The sequence below is a fragment of the Callorhinchus milii genome, unplaced genomic scaffold, assembly GCF_018977255.1.
Source record: "Callorhinchus milii isolate IMCB2004 unplaced genomic scaffold, IMCB_Cmil_1.0 Scaffold4, whole genome shotgun sequence".
Taxonomy (NCBI): domain Eukaryota; kingdom Metazoa; phylum Chordata; class Chondrichthyes; order Chimaeriformes; family Callorhinchidae; genus Callorhinchus; species Callorhinchus milii.
Window position 1 is genome coordinate 49863946 of NW_024704745.1, and position 22329 is coordinate 49886274.

The following is a 22329-nucleotide window of genomic DNA, read 5'->3' on the forward strand; positions in this document are numbered from 1 at the left end:
AGTTAGTCGGCATTCTACTATATTTTTAAGGGAATTTTAAATGTTTACTTGTGATTCAGCATGTGAACCATATGCAGTCTATGGGCTATAGTTTGGGCACCTGAACATCAAACAATTTACAAACAGCAGAAGCGCAGATATTTTCAGCATATTGTGTTTACGCCTCTGCTTCCTGTATCCACTGCCTTGGGACGTCCTCCCGACGTGAAAGGCACTATAAAATATAATTTTGTATTGTCATTTTGTAATGTATCTATAGTTGGATATCAACTTGAAAACTTCTTTGAGGTCACATCAAACTTTCTTTTCCAAAGGGAGCAAGCCCAATTCCCTTAACAACAGTTCATAAGATAGATTCCTTCCTGCTTGTACAGCAATAAAATCTGTAATTAGATAAGATGCAGGAAGTTTTATGAAGAAAACATTATTTAACTTCGCCAAGACTCACTGCAAGCTGGAAATGAGTCAGAGCAAGATCTGAGAATTAGGTGATAGATCCAAGGCTCGGGACCAGGCATTGGGAGCGAAAGACTAGATCAAGTCTGAGCAGGTTTGGGTGCCTGGACTTTGCTGAATGATCGAGAACCAGGCTGGGTTTGAGCAGGAAGTGATGAGGGTTCAGAAGAATTCAAATGGGTTTTAACAAAAAAACTTTTTAAAACAGAATTTCTCTATTCAACTTGTGAGTCTATCCCTGCCAATTTTCAAAGAGTTTTTCACTGAACATGTGCTTTTCACTTTCAAAACCAAAAAAGACCTCTTTGTCCATTTTTTAAAACAGCACGGTTTATAATAATAATAATAATCCTTGCATTTGATATAGCGCTTTTTATGTCTTCTAGACGTCTCAAAGTGCTTCACAGAATAGACTGTAAACTGAATTAACCATACACTTGTGGGCAAAATGCAGCAACCAATTGTGCACAGCAGTGTCCCACAACCAGTCGTGGATTGAAAATGACCAATTTATTATTGTTTTGTTTTGGAGGGATCATTATTAGGCGTGTGGAGTAAGGAAACTTGCCCAAGGTTTTGCCCTGCCTGGAATTGAACCCAGGTATCTCACTTGCAAGGCGAGTGCTCTAACCACTGAGCTGCAGGACTCCACATTTGTTCACCCCTGTTATGGCACTGATTTGTTCACAGTAATTCAGAGACTGACCAATCACTTATGAAGTAACAATCTAACCTCTTTTCAGTATTACTGTATCCACTTCTAAAGCAAAGGGTCAGAGTTTAAATGAAAATAGGTTTTCTTATTACGGTAGAATGCTGACTATCCGTTTATTGGCTCATTCATCGAGTCTCAGATGTGTCGAAGTAAAGTGGAGCTGTGATGTGGGCAAGAAGTTTTAGCTGTGTATACGCGCCTAATGCCAACCCGTTTACAATTTGTCTGAGCTGGACTGAATCACCTGCATGACATGGAGAAATTTCATATAGGTAACTTTGAGATTAGAGAGAAACACATACACAAACAATACAGAAAGAATGTGTGAGTGAGTGTGTGTACAATAATTAGAGGGCAAGAGACATAGACACAAACAAATGCAGTTTGAGAGAGGAGAAAAAAGACACACACCATCAACACTGATGCAATGTGTACAGTAAACCGAGTAAACCACACACCCAAACAATAGTTACAGTGTTCTAAAAATAGAAAGACACACACAAATGCAGTTAGAGAGGCAGAGAAAAGAAGACACAAACATCATCATCGAAATATTTGAAAGTGCTTTACAGATGCCCTAGCTGGACAAGAAGTGGGAAACTTGTCAAACAGAGTGTCAGTCTGTTTTGAATACTCCTAAGTATGTGACGTGTTTCAACGTGTGCCAGGTACCCAGCTGGCAAAGAAAAAAGCTACTGGCACTGCTGATTAAATTTTTTATCAGCAGCTAGTGCGTTGAGAAAGGAGTTCTGCTCACCACAATGTGCAGAATGTTATAAAACATTTAAACAGTGAATTTCATAATTTAACTGCAATTTGAGAAGTTAAGAAGCAGTAATTTCTACAATAAATGATTGTCGTGCTCAAGGGTGTTACAATTGGAGTATGTCAGCTAATTCCTTTGAACTCATATTGCATACATTTCAGGTAAGGTGAATCAGGATATCGAAACATCGATGGATCCAGATGGATTAGTTTTGTGACAAATATCCAGTGTTAAATCGGTGCAGCTGGTGGAACAAGTTCAAACTAGTCAAACCAGTTCTGATATATTCTGATTTCAGTGTGGCTCAGACTTCTCTTGGAGTCTCTCTCTAACTTGCACTCAAGCGTGTACGTGCTATCCGTCTGTCCCTCCCTCCCTGCCGACTCTCCGACTCACATGTGCATGTTACGTGTCTATCTTGTTTGGAGTCCTGTTGCTTGGTGGTTAGAGTGCTCGCCTCACAAGCGAGAGGACCAGGGTTCGATTCCCAGGCAGGGCAAAACAGTAGGCAAGTAATAATCCCCCCCCAAAATAATTTGATCACTCAATCCGCGACTGTTTTTGGGACACAGCTGTGTGCAATTGGCTGCCTTGTTTCACCCACAAAGTACACGGTCAATACACTTTACAGTATATTCTCAAAGTCTCAATGGCGTGATATCAAATGCAAGGATTATTTATATTATTATTATTAAAGCAGAGTGATCGCATTTCAATTCATAGAAGTAGAAATCATGAGGAGGATGAAGTGCACTGGCAGCAGAGTTTATTGGTCTCCGATGACTTAGCTCTCGCTACAATGCATTGCAAAATAAGATCCTTTAAGATCAAGGAATGAGTTCTGCCTGATCAGTCTGTTTAATTGGACAGTGAATTACAGTCTCATCAGTTACTTCCACAGTATAGTATTACTGGTAGCTATAAAAATGGTAGAGACCAATAACTGTAGCCATTGGTACTTGAGCTTATAATGTAGGCTGATACTCCAGGGCAACACTGAATAAGCATATATTATCAGAGGTGCCATCCTTTCCAAGCGGCATTAAATTAATGTCCTGTCTGCCCATTCAGGTGGATATTAAAGATCCATTGATGCTATTTGGAAAAAAGAAGGGAGTTTCTCCAGATGTCTTGGGCACCAAACATCCAGATAAATTGGCCATTAACATAAAAGGCTTTTTGTTTAACCTTACATATAAAATGGCTAATTCATCACTTTCAGAAATAGTTACTACACTTATTAATTACCATAATATTCTTTGAGACATTTCAACATTATAAGAAACTAGCAATCTGTCTGGTGGTCCCATATCTTCACATGTGAAAAGTCAACTCCAGCACTATGTGGAAGCCTTTAATGGCATAAAATGATTACTGGGTGTTTTCCGCACTTTGTTTTGGAAATATATTTGGCTTCTACCTTTTCAAAACACTGCAAATCAACTTCAGAATTGTGTAGAATTTGAATAACCTTCCCTTTCTATCAGCTTCTGGGTATAGTGCAAAAACAACCAGTACAATCCCTATTGACCTTTACAGATCCTTTTGTGCCTCTGTCTACTGTACCATAGTGCATGAGCAATAAAGAAGGTGTTGCTTGTTTCTGATTAATGCAATGTACAGATTAATTAGATAACCAATCTACTCTGTCAACCACATCCAGCTAATACAGTGCAAAATATTGCAGTCGTTTGTTTGGGTGTAACCGGTCTTGAACCTCATGAGGTTTCAGGGCACTCCCTATTTTTCTGCAAGCTCTGGGTATGTATTTTGCCATAGAATGGTAGCACTCTTGCCTCTTGCAAATTGGCTGCTGTGTTCGCCCACAAATACAGTGTCACTCCACTTCACAGTAAATCCTGTGAATTGCGTTGGGACGTCCTCCTGAACTGAAAGGCAAATGCAAAGATTATTATCATTATCAATAATTATTATTCTGCAGTGTCTTGGAGAAAATGTTCTATCTTGTACAGTGTTTTACGGGATGGTCCTGAGGAGGATCTTTCTAAAGTTGTGCTGTTCTCCTGTCCCTCAATAGGAAATACTCTGGAATCACTTCTAGACATCTTCTATTCAAGGGCATTGCTGCCCTCCTTTGTATCAAGGTCATTGGCCTCTTCTGGCAGGTAAAGCATTGAGCATAAAACAATTTGATGACATTTCTGACGTTTTATAATGGGTTCTTTGTGAAAATTATAAAGTTGTGAAACATCACTAATTTCTTACTCATCAATACTTAACACTATTTGCCACACCTTCCTGAGATTGCTCTCTTCATGCTGATTCAGTGCCTCGGTGTCATCTTGGTATTTTCAGGTAGGGGAAAAGTGAGCTGTGGCAATCTGAAGGTAGATTTTGGGTCAACAGAAGAATAAAACAAGTTAATTTGATTATCATGTTGCACTTAAATGTTGTATTTGACACCAGCACAGCATTTTGTCTGAAGTTTCCCTTGGACTATACCACTGTGCTATTGGTGGCAGGGTGGTGGTTAAGGAATCTCTTCTGATACGGCCAAAAATTGGCCTGAATTTACAACTGTTTACCAAAATTCTGTACAATCTTAAGTATTACGATAATGGTCTTAAGCCCTAAGAACATGAGTTATTTCAGGCCCAGGTGTGGAGTCAAGCGGTTTACCCTCAGTGGTCTTTACTTTCCACGAACAACCATTTTCTATGTCATTTTGGTTATACATAACTCGCTGTACTTATAACCAGTTTCATTTAATCAGCCTTCTCTCTTTCGTCTGGCATTTTTATTTGTCCTTGAAAGGCTTGATTTTCGCTTTTTAGGCATCTCTATCCCTTATGATTAAGAAAATGTGTTGTTAATCTGTTAGCATCCCTTGTTCACATATTTACACGCATATCCTTTTGGGAGAACTCCTGTGGGAGGATTCCTGTTGGGAGGACTCCTTGTTTGGAAGACTCGTGTTGGGAGACCTCCTTGTTGGGAGTCCATTCATGTGTGACGAGCTTGTTTAGGTCACGATAGGAAAACAAAATGCCCATGTCACTCCCCCATGCAAGACCTTTCCGATGAGGTATAAATCATGTCTCTAGGTCAATCAGTTAGACAGACACACAAACAGACATTTCGTCTTCATTAGTATAGATGTATCTCTCTCTAGAAGGATGTGTGACCTTTGTCGCCTCTTTGTTGGGGAATACCATATGTACTTTTTTGGGGACTTAATTAAAGCCTGTTTTAATATAGCTCTTCAATGATAGGAGATCCCAGAAAAAAATATGCCCATGACGCACCCCAATGCAAGACCTTTCCAATGAGGTATCAATCATGTCTACGCCGATTGGTTACTGCATTCTTGGCAGACAGACACACAGACAGTATATTAGTATAGAAGAAGATATATACCAAAAGTTCCTCAGCAACAAAAGCAAATTGCGCTTATTTAGCACTTTTCCATAAAAAGGAAATGACTTTACAGAATTACATTGTTACTATGGAAACAATCACAGCAACTGATTTACACCAGTAACGTCTTACAAAGATTCCATGGCTGACTTTGGCTGTTTGTGGGATGTTGCTGTGTGCAAATTGGTTGCCGTGTTCACCCACAAAACACAGCAGTCAAGGCGCTTTCCAGTAAATCCTGTGAAAAAGCACTTTGAAGTGACCTCTGGAGGTGAAAGGCGCTGTATCAAATGTAAGGACTATTGTTAATGTAAACCACGTGAAGTGCTTTGAGAGGTTCAGATGCACAGAGGATTATTGCCATTACAGCAGTAGATGGAGTCCTGTAGCTCAGTGGTTAGAGCACTCGCTTTGCAAGTGAGAGACCTGAGTTCAATTCCAGGCAGGTCAGGGCGAAACCTTGGGCAAGTTTCCTTACTCCACACAGAGCCTAATAATAATCCCTCCAAAATCAATAATAAATTGGTCATTTTTAATCTACGACTGTTTGTGGGACATTGCTGTGCGCAATTGGCTGCCGCGTTCGCCCACAAATATACAGTCAATTCACTTTACAGTGTGTTCTGTGAAGCGCTTTGGGACGTCCTCCCGACGTGAAAAGCGCTATATCAAATGCAAGGATTATTATTATTATTATTATTATTATTATAGATGGACCAAATGGGATCTTCAGTCCCCAACCCCCCAGGTCTGTCTGATGTGAATGGTTGTAGTTCGGGAGGCTGCCGAGGGGTGGCGCTGGCGGGCGGGGGGCGGGGCTGGGGCGGGGGGGGCGGGGCTGGGGCGGGGGGGCGGGGCTGGGGGGCAGTGTGTGGGGGTTGTTTGTGAAGTGCGTCAGTCGGCTCTGGGATCGGTTGCTGGTTGGGAGCTGCTGCTGGTGCTTTTGGTTCTGCCCTGGACTCGGACTCGGACTGAAGATGGTCAAAGTGTCCTTCAACTCAGCCCTGGGGCAGAAAGAGCCGAAGAAAGACGAGAACAGCGAAGCGCTCATCATCACCGACAAGGTGTGTGTGTGTGGGGAGAGAGCCGGGGAGCGGCTCAGAGGGCCGCGCTGCTGCTGCTGCTGCTGCTGCTCGTCTTCCTCCCCCACTCCCCGGGGGCTGAACCCCGGGTTGTTGCCCGTGTTGCTGGAGCCGGAGGTGGGGCTCTGGAGCTGGTGCACAGGCCTCGCGTGTCCGCGGCCCCGGGCCTGGGCCTCCTCCGCCCCCCCGAGCCGGGGTCTGCCTTCACACGACCAGCCCGTGGCCCGGCCTCAGTCGGTGCAGCTGTAAAATGGCTGACGTGGTCCCAGCAACTGTCTGATCGTCGCTCGTTTCTTTTATTTAATAATAATAATAATAATAAACCTTGCGTTTGATACAGAGCCTCAGCACGTCGTTGAGGCGTCTCAAAGCGCTTCACAGAATACACTGTAAAGTGAATTGACGGTATATTTCGTGGTCGAAATATTTCTTTTATTTATGTGGTTATTATTTTTTTTAAAAAAAACTCTTCAAGTCATCAAGTTCTCCATTATATTTTCGGAGCCAGGGCGGAGGCAGTAGGGTATTTCCTACCAAAACATTTCGTAACTTGTTCAGCGCAAAGGCTGCCAAGAAGATCGTTCAGTTTCAGTTTTGTATGCGGTTCGTTAAGAGGAAATGTTTGTTTTGTTCTGCTAACGATTCTTGGAAAGGGCGAGTGATTGCTCGGGGTGGGGGGGGGGGAGGGTCTGTTACTTTGAATGGGGTCACTACAAGTCCAAACTTTAAAGTGTTTTCACCTCTGAGCCAGAAGACATCGGGACTTTGAGCAGTCTATCCTGACACTCCAATGCAGAGCTGGGGGTGTGCTGCAATGTTGGAGGTGCCGCCCTTCGGATGAGATGTGAAACCAAGGTCCCGGGTCTGCCTGTTCAGGTGGATGTTAAAAATCCCATGGGCACTACTGGCGAAGGGAGTTTCTACTCGCATGCTGGCCAACAATCCCCAGATTGTTGTTTACTTCATGGCAGTGGTGCATATTTATATAGCTGTATAATTACCATAACACACATGACGTAATTGTGTAAAAACACGCAAGAGACCTTTGACTGTTTTTGTCGCCAGTTGACTAATAGTGAAGTAACTGAGCCCAAAGAGGAAATCAGGCACCACAAAAGAACCTAGGGAAATTTGGACTCTTTACTACATGTTGCATGTGGAGGCAGGCACAAACTTGTAATGAAAAAGAGGCATTTGGTTACCTGAAGTGACATGAGGAGTTCTGTGAGAACCTGTGTACAGACCGTTTTTAATGGTGCTCATCACAAGTGCGTGTCAGCTGGATTTAGCTTGTATTTAATGTACAGTTGTATTATCTAAAACTGCAAAATGTAACAATCGGGGTATTATTAAAATATCAAAATGGGGCATTGGCAGCCAAAGCTTTGGAACTTCCTCAATCCCTCCGCTTACCACCTCCTTCCCCCTTTTCAGATCATGCACTTTTTTATTATTCCACTTTGAAGATTTTTTATTTCTCTTTCAGTATGACTTCTAAATAAAATAATAATAATCCTTGCATTTGATATAGCGCTTTTCACGTCGGGAGGACGTCCCAAAGCGCTTCACAGAACACACTGTAAAGTGAATTGACTGTATATTTGTGGGCGAACGCGGCAGCCAATTGCGCACAGCAATGTCCCACAAACAGTCGTAATTGAAAATGACCAATTTATTATTGTTTTTGGGTTTTGGAGGGATTATTATTAGGCTCTGTGTGGAGTAAGGAAACTTGCCCAAGGTTTCGCCCTGCCTGGAATTGAACTCAGGTCTCTCACTTGCAAAGCGAGTGCTCTAACCACTGAGCTACAGGACTCCACATGCCTTCTCATGCCTATATTGTCAATAAGACTGATTCTGCTTAAATTCTGCATATATGGTTATTCGCAAATGAGCCTCAATGTTCATACCACATCCAGTAATGGAGAAGTAGTATATTCTGAAATGGTGTGAACATTTTACAGTGAGGTGTAATATTGGATTTAAAATGACAATCGTCTTGGTTAGTCATGTAAAGCTATTTTAGGTACCTTATAATAGCCTTAGAAAAGCCATTGAATAGGTTGATTGATCTTACACTTATCCAATCTTTTCAGAGTTAGTGAGGTTAGCTATAGTGTCTGAAATTTCTTCCCTCAGTTTATCAGTTTTGTAAAGTGCAGAACCATGTCTCCTCAGTTTCTGTTCTTCATTTCTGTTGCTGGTTGTTAACATAACAAGAGTTAAAATGTGCTGTGGTAGATACCGATCTTTCAAGCTCAAACTGGTTGTGTTTGAGTTGCTGATCTCGATGATAGCTGGTAAACATGCAAAGAGGAATACCCGAGCAAACAAACAATTCTTGAGCCATTGCCTTGAATTTATTTGTGTTCACCAGAATAACCCAGGAAAGATGGTATTTGTTATGGAGATTTTTGTTTTTTAAAAGAATTAATCTGTAGTATTTTACGGTATGTCTGGGAAAAAGAATGTCTTACTCAACATCTTACTGATATGCAAATCAACCAGAAAGTCTATACTGTTGAAATCTTGTACTTTAAACGTTCTAAAGTGGTAGATGAATTACTATGGATAAGTATAAGGAATTAAATTACATAAGCTACCTTATGTAATAGGGACCACTCCCCCCCCCCCCACCACCACCACCAAGCTCGGAGTCAGGCTCCACCACTGTTAAGAGCTCTGAGAGGCTGCCCTTCGTGGAAGGCGCTATATAAGTGCAAGCTGTTGTTATAAGCAAACCGTTTTCACCCAACAAATGGGTATGCCAGCACAAAGTTCTTGGTGAAAACTTTTGAGTCCTGAAAATTCGTATTTCCCAAATTAACTGAAGGGAGATGCTGAATTAGCTTAGCTATTCTATTGTTATTAGAATTGGGTTAGCTATAGTGTCTGAAATTTCTTCCCTCAGTCTATCAGTATTGTAAAGTGCAGAACCATGTCTCCTCAGTTTCTGTTCTTCATTTCTGTTGCTGGTTGTTAACAAAACAAGAGTTAAAATGTGCTGTGGTAGATACCGATCTTTCAAGCTCAAACTGGTTGTGTTTGAGTTGCTGATCTCGATATTAGCTGGTAAACATGCAAAGAGGAATACCCGAGCAAACAAACAATTCTTGAGCCATTGCCTTGAATTTATTTGTGTTCACCAGAATAACCCAGGAAAGATGGTATTTGTTGTGGAGATTTTTGTTTTTTAAAATAATTAATCTGTGTAGCATTTTATTATAAAATTTGTTATAAAATGGGCAATGCAACAACACTGCAGAAAGTTAGACTCGAGTAAATTGAAATTTGATTTATCCCTTTAAACTCAAAGCTTGAATTCTCAGAGTCCTTCGTGCATAATACTCTTCTGAATCATGGAGGTTTCACTCAGACTGATTTTTGAAGATGGAGTGCCCAGATTGCAGTTTATGCAGAATGTCACACGACCAGCAAAAAAATGTGTTTTGACTTAAAGTGACTTTCAAAATGATCTTGATTTAATGTAGTGGCTGGTTTACTCATAATGGCATCACATTGACTGGAAATGTCCAGTAGGTGATGAAAAATTGCACCAACTTGCACAAAGTTTGCTACTATATTTTGGATAATTGGTTTTAAGATCAAATTTACAATGGCTCAGCAACTGAGTTATACAGACTGAGAAGCTTCTGAGTTCAATCCCTTGTCTCTTAGGTTTTCTGATCTCTGTGTTGGACACGGCAATCAACTTGGGTGTCTTTATAGAATTAGAGTAAATAAAATTGGTCAGCATTCCTGATGTTTTTCCAGGGACCCTTGCTGATAGTGCACATATATGCACATTGGGTAATGATTAATTTGGCCTTGACAGTGATGCATTTTCACACACGCTGCTGCAATATTTTTCTTACATTCACTGTCAAGCTCATGTCTTCTTCAACAATTTATCCACTATCTTGAGAAGAAAATTTAGAAATTTTGCTTGATGCAGTGGGTAATCTGGCATTAAAAGGCTTAGTAACATGTCTAAAGTTTAGGAAGAAATGGTGAAGTTGTATGGTTGATTTGCATTATAACATGGTTGAAAACTACTGTGGGTTTATTAGCTTATATCTAAATGAGTGAGTCACCTCAGACTTACATTGTAGTATTAATTGAAGAAATGCGTTGGATTGAAAAACTGTTATAGCATTTGACATTGAATCACAATTGGGTCATATGAAAATTTGGAGGAAAGTGCATGAAAACTGGATAGATAATGGCCGAGGCTGACTGTCCACGAATGCCACATTTCAGGCAACTCTGTTTTAAGTATCAGTATTGTTAGCCAATACAGTTCTACCTCACTGACATTGAAATTGAGAACTACAATAAACATCACAATGCTAACAAAAAGTCATTACACTGATCATTTGTCGTAAAGGGCTTTAAGCAGTTTCAATTTAGAAGGTGCTATAATGCAAGTTCATTTTAACCAGTTGAAGTCATGTTCTGGAACTCTTTATTAGAGGACATATGTTCACAATTCATAGGAAACTGAAACAAGATGCAGCAAATATGCTCTCATTGATTTAGAAAGATTGAATACATATTTGTAGATGAACACAGCAGTCAATTTGCACACAGACACAGTTCCACAAAGAGCCGTGAAGTGATTTTTTTTTTATCTTGGGGTTGTTGGCCAGGACACTGGGAAAAATGCTCTTGACATCTCTTGATTGCAATATTAAGTTTTAATAACAATAATTCTTGCATTTGACAAAGTGCCTTATCAGGTCTTTGAGACGTCTCAAAGCACTTCACAGAATGTACTGTAAAGTGAATTGACTGTATATTTTGTGGGTGAAATGTGGCAGCCAATTGCGCACAGCATTGTCCAGTTGTGGATTACGTGACCAAATTTTATTTTTTGTTGAAGGGATTATTCCCCCCAGAAAAGCGATCCACCAATCGACTTACGACCGGGCTACTATTTACCACTAGGTAAACAGAGGCGTGTGGAGTAAGGAAACAAGCCTAAAGTTTTGCCCTTTTCAGTGCCTTGGGACGTCTGTGGGAATGTAAAGGGACTAAATCACGTGAAGTACAGAGTGTCTCGACAATGATAAGACTAGAGTTGTTTTTAAGCAACAGTCTAGATAATTAGAGCAGAACCAGTGTCCTTGTACTGCCTGCAAATGTATAATCAAGCTTGTGATGATTGAATGTTGCTTGTCAATCAACAGCAAGAATTGTTTGAGACACGAGTTAAGCATGAGGTGATCGCAAATAATCATGTATATAAACTAATGGGACTGCCCCATTGGTAGAGGGAGAGTACTGACTCTGCTGAGAGACGTGCTATTGTATTGCCTCTCGCTTTCCCTCTCCTTGCTGCAAGTATTAAATAAATAATATTTCTGAACTAACTCTGTTTGTGAGTGTTCGTTTAATCCTAGTTATAGCGACTACATCCTGGGTTCGACACGTCCTCCTGACGTGAACGGCGCTATACAAATGTAATTTTGTTGTTGTTGCCCAGGAATCAAAACCAGGTCCTTGCTTACAAGGCGAGTGCTCTAACCAATAGCCTAAAGCACTCCACATGCAATGCTGTGGTTTCTAATGAAGTTCTGTGATTTTTAAAAAAAAAATGTGTGCAGGATCCAGAGGATGTAATTGTTCCACTTAGACGTCAATCAAGAGTCTGGTGCTGGTGCATGTGCCTTGGACTTGCACTCATGCTGTCTGGTGTGGTGGTTGGTGGTGCATATCTCTACAGATACTTCATTCTGCAGGTAAGCAAATGCAAAATTGGTTTTAAATTGATTCAGTGCCAGGACTTTTAAACTGAAAAATATGAAACATAACGGATTATGTTGAAGAAAATGCTTTACATCAATAAAGTTGAATTTCTGCTATTTCCTTCCAGTCCAACACTTAAATTCATCCGTCTTCTTCAATATGCTGTATATTTTAACCTGTAGACAAGCAGTTTTAATGAAATTCCATTGTGGAAAGCAATCCACTGTTGCTAATTTACTAGAGTTAAAGTAATAAAACTATTGGAGTTTTGTTAATGTTTGTAAAGCTTATTGTCCCCTTTAATCCGTGCATGTATATTAAGCATCACATATCTATTAATGTCACATATAATAGAAGTGCCTCCCAGGGTTGCAACCCATCTGATTTTCATGGACCAATTTTGTGATTAAACCATTCAAGCTGGTAGCAGGAATTTTTTTAAAAAAAAGATTTTAAATCAAAATTGAACAACAAGAAATCGAAGAGTTTGTTGGGATTTTGTCCTTTTGGGAAGGCATTGGAAATCAGTCAATTGATATTTCTTGTGAATCCACTGAACAAGGGGGTGTAAGTGGAATAAATATTAATTCTAACCTTTAGTCTGATACTACTACACACGGCTGGTGTGAATTAGTATGGTCAGCAAACCTACACTAAAATAAGTGAAGTGAGCAAGTCATGGATGATAACCGCTAACAAAAGGCCTAGTATCAAAAGGTTTTAAATAAGGAAATGTGGAGATGGTAAAGAAGGAAGAGGTATAGTGAGTGGGGGGAGGGGGGTGAAAAAGAGAAGTAAAGAGATGCCAGAAAATAAATATGGAAAAATCCACAGAATCCAAGTAGTTTAGCCCTTGGAACTCCATCCCACAATCCTTTCACCTTGCTCCCTCCCTTTGCCTCTTTCAAGGCAAGCCTCAAGACCCTTCTTTTCGACCATGCCTTCAGCTGCCCTCCTACCTCTCTGCTCTTCCTTATGCCAACCCTGCCCCTCAAGCTCGGGTCCTGATCCCTGACTGTTCAGCGCCTTGGGACATCCTCCTGATGTGAGAGGCGCTTTACACATGTAATTTTGTTGTAGCAGCAGTTCTAACTTGTTACATTCACAGGTGCCCTGAAACATCAGCTGCATTGTCAGTTCATCAATACTTCTAGCAGAGCCATCTAGTGCTTGCTCTCTGCTGAACTGTGTGGAGTGTTTGTGTTGCAATGCTTTGCATACTTACAGCTTTGATCTACCATGAGTTTGTCTGTCTTGAAGCTCAATGTTTCGGTGGGGTGAATCTGCTTTTACCATCACGTTTTATTTAATTAAGAACGCCATCCTGCATGTAGCCGGGAAAAGGCTTGAAGCAGCTGGTAGATTGATTTTTCAATGTGCCAGATGGAATATGCTGTGCCTGTTTCTTTTTACCAGTAAATATTTGTGATTTAATCAAATTACTCGTGGAGTGTTTCTAAGTTACGTTGAGAGTTTGCCGTAAACCAAGATTTCTTCACTTGCTAGCACGGATTTCCACTCTCCCTTTCCAGAGAATTTGAAAGCTATGTAAATTGTGGTCAACAAGTGTGGACATGTCTTGCGTGCCCCAGAGGATTGTGCTGACTACAGCCTGTAAAGGTAATGTGGGGGAGGAATAGAAAGGAGGAGGAATTGAAACTTTGACAAGTTTTGAATGCTTACTTTTTAATTGAGCACTTCTCTACTTTTAGATTATTTAACAAAAATCTTTTAATACACCTCTGGAAATGTTACTCAGCTTAATTTTCCTATATTAACATTCCCAGGAAGGTGACGTTTTCTTCTGTGGCCTCACATACCGTGATACTGAAGACTACAGGTTCCTTGTTCCGGAGATTGATAGTGTTACTCAAGCCCCTCAGTACCACACAATAAATGCGAACTTTCAGATTCTGCGAAATGAAGAAGTTGAGCTCATCAATGTTCCTGTACCAGAGTTTGGTGACAGTGATCCAGCTAATATTGTTCATGATTTCCAAAGGGTATGTAGTCACAGATTTACTCTGGCATCTTATTTTATTCTGCTTTCAGTTGTGCTTTATCTTGGTAGTGATTCATTTTGTCGTAACAAACCTTTTGAGTTCCTACCTAGAAATGAGCCAGTATTACATTATTGAAAATCCTTAAGAGGCCATCTGCAACTTACTATATAAATTTGTAACCACAAAAGCTAGTCCATTTGGACTGCCTCCTCCTCCCATGCTTGATGTTCAACTTTGTGAAGCGCTCAGAGGACACGCGATGTGAAGGGTGCTAACTAAATATAATATAGTGCAGGTTGTAGTTACATTTTTATTTGCACAGGATGAAATCCAAATAAACAAAGGATCTCAGGTATCCTACCACTTGTTTAGCTTAATTTCATTGCATCAATTATTCAAATTTCTGAGCAGGAGGTTTTGTTTTGACATTGCAAATGTGTAGGCAAAATACCAAAAACTACTAAAATGTTTTTTTCTGTTCCAGCTTCTGACAGCTTACCTTGATCTCAGTTTGAACAAATGTTATGTCATTCCATTAAATACATCTATTGTCATGCCACCACGCAACCTATTTGAAATACTGATCAACATCAAGGTATGTATTGAGACATCTGCTCGATATTTAGATCTAACCTATGAATAGAAATGGTCTTTAAAGTGAAAAATCTCTGTGTAATTCTATGGAAAAATTGTGATGTGATGTTCCTATGAATCAAAACTATTGAAATTCTTGATTACCTGAAGATTCATGGGTTGACATGGACCTGTCGAGATTATGCCAGTGACAACCTAGCTCCTCTTCTGATTTCATGCTAGTGAGGGTAAAAATTAGCCTGGAGTTGAAATTATTAACCATGAACTACATGTGTGGGCATTGATTAAAAGGTAGGATAAATTGATTGCTGTGCATTACTGTGGACATGTGGTGAGATAATGAGGACTGCCACTATGGAACCATCCTCTAACCAGAGTTGCTTGCGGAGGAACAGAAAGAGCACTGCATTCCCAATATGTGACTGTCCTGATACTGGTGCATTGAGAGGTATAAGTAAAAGCATCCCTTCTAGCTGATGGCTTGTTTTTATAGCTGGTGCCTGTATTTTTGCTGCTGAAAGTAATGACACTTTCAACAGTAGTTGAATTTGGAATGGAGCGAGAGCTTGTTGTGCTTCCAATCACCTGCTGGGAGGGGGGAAATTGAGGAACGCTAACTATGGTTGTAGTAATTGGTGATAATAATTCATCTTAGTAAATTAAATGGTACATTAATTCTTGGTTAGTCCATTGGACCATATTAGTTCACTCTGCCTTGATTCCTCATGTGTTCAACCTCCAGGTACAATGATGATTTTCAACTAATACGGAAACGGTAAAGGGGAGAGAACTAAAGAGAGCAGAAGAAAAACTGGTTATTCAGTAAAGATAACTCAAAGGGGTTAGAATAGATAATTGGGTGAGATATTGAGGGCTGCTACTTGTGGAACCAAATTCCTACCTGCATTTACCAATGCAGATATAGGTGTCTTTATGCCCGGAAGGAAAAAGAACAGAAATTGAAAGAATATGCACCTAGAATTGCAGTTTACCAAGTAAACTGGGTTAAATTTGTCTTATAGCTACTAATTCAAAACTAGAGCTCAATTCCTGATGTTTGGAACATTATTGTTTCTAATGTGGATAATGCAGATAAAGGCTATGCAATAAATGTAGCTAGTGTTTCATTTGAGTTGCAGTAGTTCTGATAAGTGGATTTTGGTAATCCAGAACACTGTTATTAAACTTATCTTCACGAGTGTTGAGTAACCAAATCGATACCCTGTAATCCTACACGAGGTTGTGTGTACATCAGACACTAAGGACATTTGAAAAATCATGCATAATGTGTATCAGCAGTTGTCATCTTAAAGAGCACTATTTACATTAGGCTGCATATAATTTAAGAACCAGCAAAATAGTGTAGAGCACAAAATGAAAACAACAAACTCCTTTATGGGATAGCTTGTTTTTTGGGGGCAATATCGAGTTATTTTTTATAAACTTGGCTCCAGTAAGCTTTTCTGTTTGCACCAAAGTTTATAATGAAATCTATTCTCTCACTGTAAGCTTAATAAATTTTACATAACAATAAGTGATAGGAACATAGGAAACATAGGAACAGGAGGAGGCCGTTCAGCCCTTTGAGCCTGTTCTGGCATTTAATGAGATCATGGCTGATCTGTATCTCAACTAATCCTATGCCCTCTTGTTTTGGATTCCCCCACCAGAGGAAATCAAATCCCTTTATCATCTTAAATACCTCAATCAAATCACCCCTCAACTTTCTGAACTCAAGGGAATACAATCCAAGTTTACTCGGCCTTTCCTCGTAACTTAACTGTTTTAGGCCTGGTAACATTCTGGTGAACCTGCACTGCATCCCTCCAGGGCCAATATATCTTCCCTGAGGTGCAGTGCCCCAAACTGAATGCAGTACTCCAGATGGGGTTTGACTAACTCTATACAGCTGAAGCATCATTTCTTCCCCTTTGTATTCCAGGCCTCTTGAGATAAAGGCCAATATTCCAGTTGCCTTTATGATTACGTTTTGCACCCGGGAACTAGTTTTCAGTGATTTGTGGATACGAACACCCAAATCTCTTTGCTTCTCCACAGTTCTTAATTTCTCCCCATTAAGAAAATATTCTGCCTCATCTTTTTTCAGTCTATAGTGGAAGACCTCACCTACATTGAACTCCGTCTGCCACAGCTTTGCCCACACACATAAAGTGTATAAGTCTCTTTGTAACTTCCTACTTCCATCTACACAACTTACTGAGCCTCCTAGCTTAGTATCGTCTGCAAACTTGGATATAAAACTTTCTAGGCCTTCATCTAAGTCATTTCTATGTATGTCAAATATCTGGGGTCCCAGTACAGAGCCCTGAGGGGCACCACTTGTCACGTCCCACCAATCAGAGAATGTTCCCTTTATCCCTACCCTCTTTACCTGCCTCCCAACCAGTTACCAAGCCACATCACAAAGTTACCTCTGACTCCATGCGCTTCCATTTTCGCTAATAATCTTTTGTGTGGACCCTTATCAAATGCCTTCTGAAAGTCCATATAAACAACATCCATAGACACTCTCTTCCCACCATTTTAGTGACCTCAAAAAATTCAACTAGATTAGTCAGACACGACCCATGCTTCACAAACCCATGTGACTCTGACTAGCTTATACCTGTCCCAAGTGTTCAGTCACTCTGTCCCTGATGATGGATTCCAGCATTTTCCCTACAATTGATGTTAAGCTGACAGGTCTGTCGTTTCCTGATTTCTCCCTTCTTAAATGCACCTTCACAATTTTCCAATTTAAAGGCACAGTTCCTGAATCTAGTGAGCTTTGGAAAATTATGACAAATGCATCTGCAATTTCCTCTCCTGTTTCCTTCAACACCCTGGGGTGGAAACTATCAGGTCCTGGAGATTTGTCTATCTTGAGTTATTTCTTCCATTACCTTTTTAATTTTATTAAGCATTTCTCTTTGACTTATTTTTAGGTTCCCCTGAACTGCTGTTATTTTGTCCTCATTCTCTACTGTAAAAACAGTAGCTAAGTATTTATTTAACAAGTCAGCCATTTCTTTATTTTCCATTATAGTCTCATCTACATCTGTCTTTAATGGACCCACGTTCCCCTTGACCATTCTCTAATATATTTATAAAAGCTTTTACTATTGGTTTTAATATCACTTGCAAGTTTTTTTTTCATACTCCCTTTTTGCTCCTCTTATTACTTTCTTTGTATCTCTTTTGTAGTTCTCCCAGTCCTCTGCATTCCCACGTTTTCTTGCATTTGAGTAAGCCTTTTCTTTTAGCTTGATACAGTCTGTAACCTCTTTTGTCCACCATGGTTTCTTAACTACACGATTTAAGCTTTTGCATTTAACGGTTATGTACTTGTTCTATATTGTATCAAATACTTTTTTTGAACGCTTCAGATTGTTCATCTGCAGGTTTACCCACTAACAGTTCAGCCCAGTTAGTGTAGTCAATATATTTCTCATGCCATCGAAGTTTGCCGTACTTAGGTTTAAAACCTTGGTTTGGGACTTTCCCTCTCAAATCCAATGTCAAATTCAATCATATTATGATCACTATTTGCAAAATGTTCCTATACTGTCAGATTGTTAACTAGTTCTGGCTCATTACTCATCACCAAATCCAGTATGGCGTGTTCTAAAACATATTGTTCCAAAAAACTATCCTAAATATATTCTAGAAATGTGTTGCCTTTACTATCTGAGGTGTCCTGCTTCTCCCAGTATATGTGAAAATTAAAATCTCCCATTATAACCACATTGCTTTTGCTGCATGCTTCCCTGATCTCCGTATTCATACATTTCCCCACTACATCACAACTCTCTGGAGGTCTGTAGACTACTACTTACCTCCTTTGCTGTTCCTTAATTCTTCCCACAGTGTTTCCACTACCTGATTGCCCTTACTGAAATCTTTCCTTTCCACTGCTAATAGTGTATTTTATCAATATTGCTTCTCCACTTTTCCCAATATTCCTGTCTTTTCTGAAGATCTTATAGCTTGGAATATTTAGCTCCCAGTCCTGTCCAGCTTGTAACCAGGTCTCTGTGATGGATATTATATCAAACCCTCTAAGCTGAATTTGTGCTTCTAACTCACTTGTTTTATTTCTTATGCTACGTGCATTTGTATACATAGCTCTTATTTGGGTACCTGTCCCCAACATGCCTATACGTCCCGACGATGCTCTTCTCACACATTTTGACTTGTTACACCTTTTGTGATAACTTTCTATTACCTTTTCCTGTAGTATTTATGTTATCTTTATCACTATTTGTATTCTGACTGTTGCTCTCATCCTCTCCTTGCCTTATGACCCCCCCACTTACTGATCATATAGCTGCTCAGATCACCGAATCCTATTAGATGCCTGACCACTCATCACTTTACAAAACTAATGAAATTACTGGCAGACTGTCCTGAGTTAATGTACAAAAGGCTATGGAATATGTTGCCTCAGATTTTCCGTTTCTGTATTGGATCAGATGTAGCGAGTTTTGGACCATATTGCAGGACGAATTGTATATACAAGAGAGACGATTGTCTGTACTATTTGGTTTGGACACCCTTGAGGATAAGCAAATAGTGCGGATAGTTTGACTACACAATATACAAACTGGTTACAGTGCTGACTAAAATGTTATTTCATCAGGGCGTGTACTGTCACTATAGTATCATACTCTGCCACTTTTTTCCTTGCTCTCTGCCTTTTTCTTCATCACTCTCTTTTTCACTGCCACTTTTTCCACTTTTCCACTCTCTTCTCTCTCTCTGCGCCACTCTGCCCCCCCCGCGCCCCCATCTTTCTCAAGGGATATGGAAAAAATGTTGGGAAATGGGATTAAAAGATCTGCTGCACTATTTTCCACAATGGTACAAGTAAGTCTCAAAATTTTTACTTTAAACAGACTGGCACCTACTTGCCCCAGTCTTACTTGGTCCGTGAAGAGCTGGTGGTTACTGACCGTATTAAGGATGTGAATCAACTCGGTTTCTTCATCTCTCGTCTTTGCCGTAGTAAGGAGACCTTCAGGCTTCAGCGCAGAAACATCAGTAATGGTATGAGTTAACTTAAGTATTTGTTTACCTAATGTCTTTTTGATTACCAGTGTTCGCTTTATAAATTTTGCGACTATCCAGATGGTGGATGATAATCCTTCCACTTAAAGGAACTGCAACAAATACTACCCAGTTAGGTATAATGTTGGACGTCAAATAAAAGGTTAGCTTTTTAATAGGGTTCTCCATTTTTCGAGAGTAGCATTCTTTCCACAACACCAGTTGACCTAGGTCCTTAGATTGATGTGAAGGAAACGTGATTAGAGCTTACTTATGTTTTGGTGTCAATGTGGAGGTGGTATTGTGTGTACTCTTCCCTGTTCCCACTCAGTATAAAAGGCATGAACATGTTGCAGAATGCAGGTTAAGGTCTTGCTGTGGTACAAACTAATGGAAGTTTGTCGATTCAAGTTCCAGAAATGAGTAAAGTACCATACTTTTGATGATGCGAGGTATCTATCTTAAAAACTAGAGAACACTTTGTGCAATTTTAGTTAACATTGGTTCAAATCACTTCTAAACTTTCTCCGCCACAGTCACATACCTCAGGTCGCCAAGACTCTCATACATGCATTCATAACATCCAGGTTTGACTATGCAAACTCCCTGTTTGTCAGCCTCCCCGAACTCTTCCCTTCATAGACTGCAGCCTTGTCCTTTCCCACACCAGGCTCCATGATCCTATCAAAGCAATCCTCGCCTGACTCTCTGGACTTCCCATTACACAGAGGATACAATTCACAATTGGTCCTCAGCTTCAAAGCCCTCCATGGCCTTGCTGACACTCGGGTACATTTGTACCTTTTTATACCATGTGTTAGTGAGAAGAGCATGGGTGCTGGCATCAAAATGTGAGGTCTGGTTACCTGCCTTCTTAGATGGTTCAGGAATATGGGTTGAGTAGTGTGTGGAGAATACGTAATAGTGTGATTATTTTCCGCACCAGCTATTTCTAGTGGATTTTTGAGTGTGCCATTAAGCAACTGTTTTCTGCTGCAGACCCACACACCCTTAAATTCGATTGCATCAACAACAAATTACACTTGTATAGCGCCCTTCACATTGGGGAGCTGAACAATCGGGTCTTGGACCCAAGCTGGGAGTTGGAGTCAAGGGGGGTAAGTAGGTGGGTGGCTGAAGGCACGGTCGAACAGGAAGGTCTTTAGACGGGACTTAAGGGCGGTAAGTGAAGCAGAGAGACTGCGGGATAGAGTTCCAGATTGCGGGGGCAGAGGTGCTGAATGCCCGACTGCCAATGATGGGACGGGAAATCCGTGGGACCTCAAGCAGGCCGGTGTCCACTGGGCGAAGGGAGCAGACGACTGATATGGGGTTAAGAGGTCACAGAGGTAGGAGGGAGCAAGACTATGGTGGGCCTTGAAAGTGAAAACGAGGATTTCGAACTCGATTCTCTGAGGCATGGGGAGCCAGTGAAGTTGGGCAAGGATGGGGGTGATCGGTTTGCAGAGCCTGTTGCGGGAGAAGGCACGAGCTGCAGATTCCTGATTTTTTTTTTATTTATTTGAGATGAATAAAGCTTTGTTTGCCGAAAGTGAAGGAAGATTTATCTAATTATTTTTGGCTAGGATTCAAAAGAACAAGCTCCATTATGTTGTATCATATCACCAGGGGGCCTAACAAACTGACTAAAATAATTATCTTGCCAGTTAGAATATTCCATTCACTGCTGTCAAAAGCAACTGGGATGTAAAGCGTGTTTCTCCAAACCTTGATTTGGAATTTAAAATGGAATTTTCTATTTTATTTTTTAAAATGCCCCTGTTTCAACTAATTTTTAATATTTTATTTTTTTCTTTTAGGAATCCAAAAGAGATCAGTGAAGAAATGCAACAAAATCATCCATTTTGCAAACAACTTTGCTGTTGAAACGCTTATCTGCGAATAATGAACTACGTGTTGTGCTCACAAATGTACCTTTTTTGCTTTTTCTGGTGTGCAATGCAGTTATCATTTTTGTAAGTGTTGTAAAAGGGGTTCATTTTGTACAACTAATTTTTTCTTCTCAGTTTAACAATGCAAAACGCAAGCAGGAACTTAGAGTGATTAGTTTATGATTAAATGCAACAATAGAAGATTTTTAGTGGGCTGTATAATGGACTGGAATTTAATTAACTTTTTTCTCCCCTTTCGTGGGGTGAAACCTGGGTTTTTCCTGTTTTTTGTCCAATGTATTTGCTGTATTAATTTGTCTACTGATGTGGGAGGGAGGGGGGAGAAAGGGGGGGGGGGAGAGCGAGAAAGGGGATGGGGGGAGCAAGAGAGGGAGGGGAGCGAGAGGGGGAGGAGGGGGGCGGAGAGGAGGGGGGCGGGAGGAGGGGGGGCGGGAGAGGAGGGGGGCGGGAGAGGAGGGGGGCGGGAGAGGAGGGGGGCGGGAGAGGAGGGGGGCGGGAGAGGAGGGGGGCGGGAGAGGAGGGGGGCGGGAGAGCAGGGGGGCGGGAGAGGAGGGGAGAGGGAGAGGAGCGGGAGGTGATAGATGATTGAAATGCATAGGATAAACCAGTAAGTTCTTGACTTAAGTAC

At 40.7% G+C, this 22329-nt stretch overlaps 1 protein-coding gene across 1 annotated transcript; it reads left to right on the plus strand.

Annotated features, from left to right (window-relative positions):
• Positions 1 to 6292: 6292 nt before the first annotated feature.
• On the plus strand, positions 6293 to 22035 carry LOC103183663 (integral membrane protein 2B; the record flags this gene model as incomplete). The annotated part of the gene is given in 6 exon segments (XM_007901254.2): positions 6293 to 6379; positions 12004 to 12138; positions 13933 to 14148; positions 14633 to 14743; positions 19638 to 19788; positions 21609 to 22035. Coding segments are annotated over 6 exon segments (786 nt in total). The 3' UTR covers positions 21695 to 22035.
• Between the last annotated feature and the right edge of the window lie 294 nt (positions 22036 to 22329).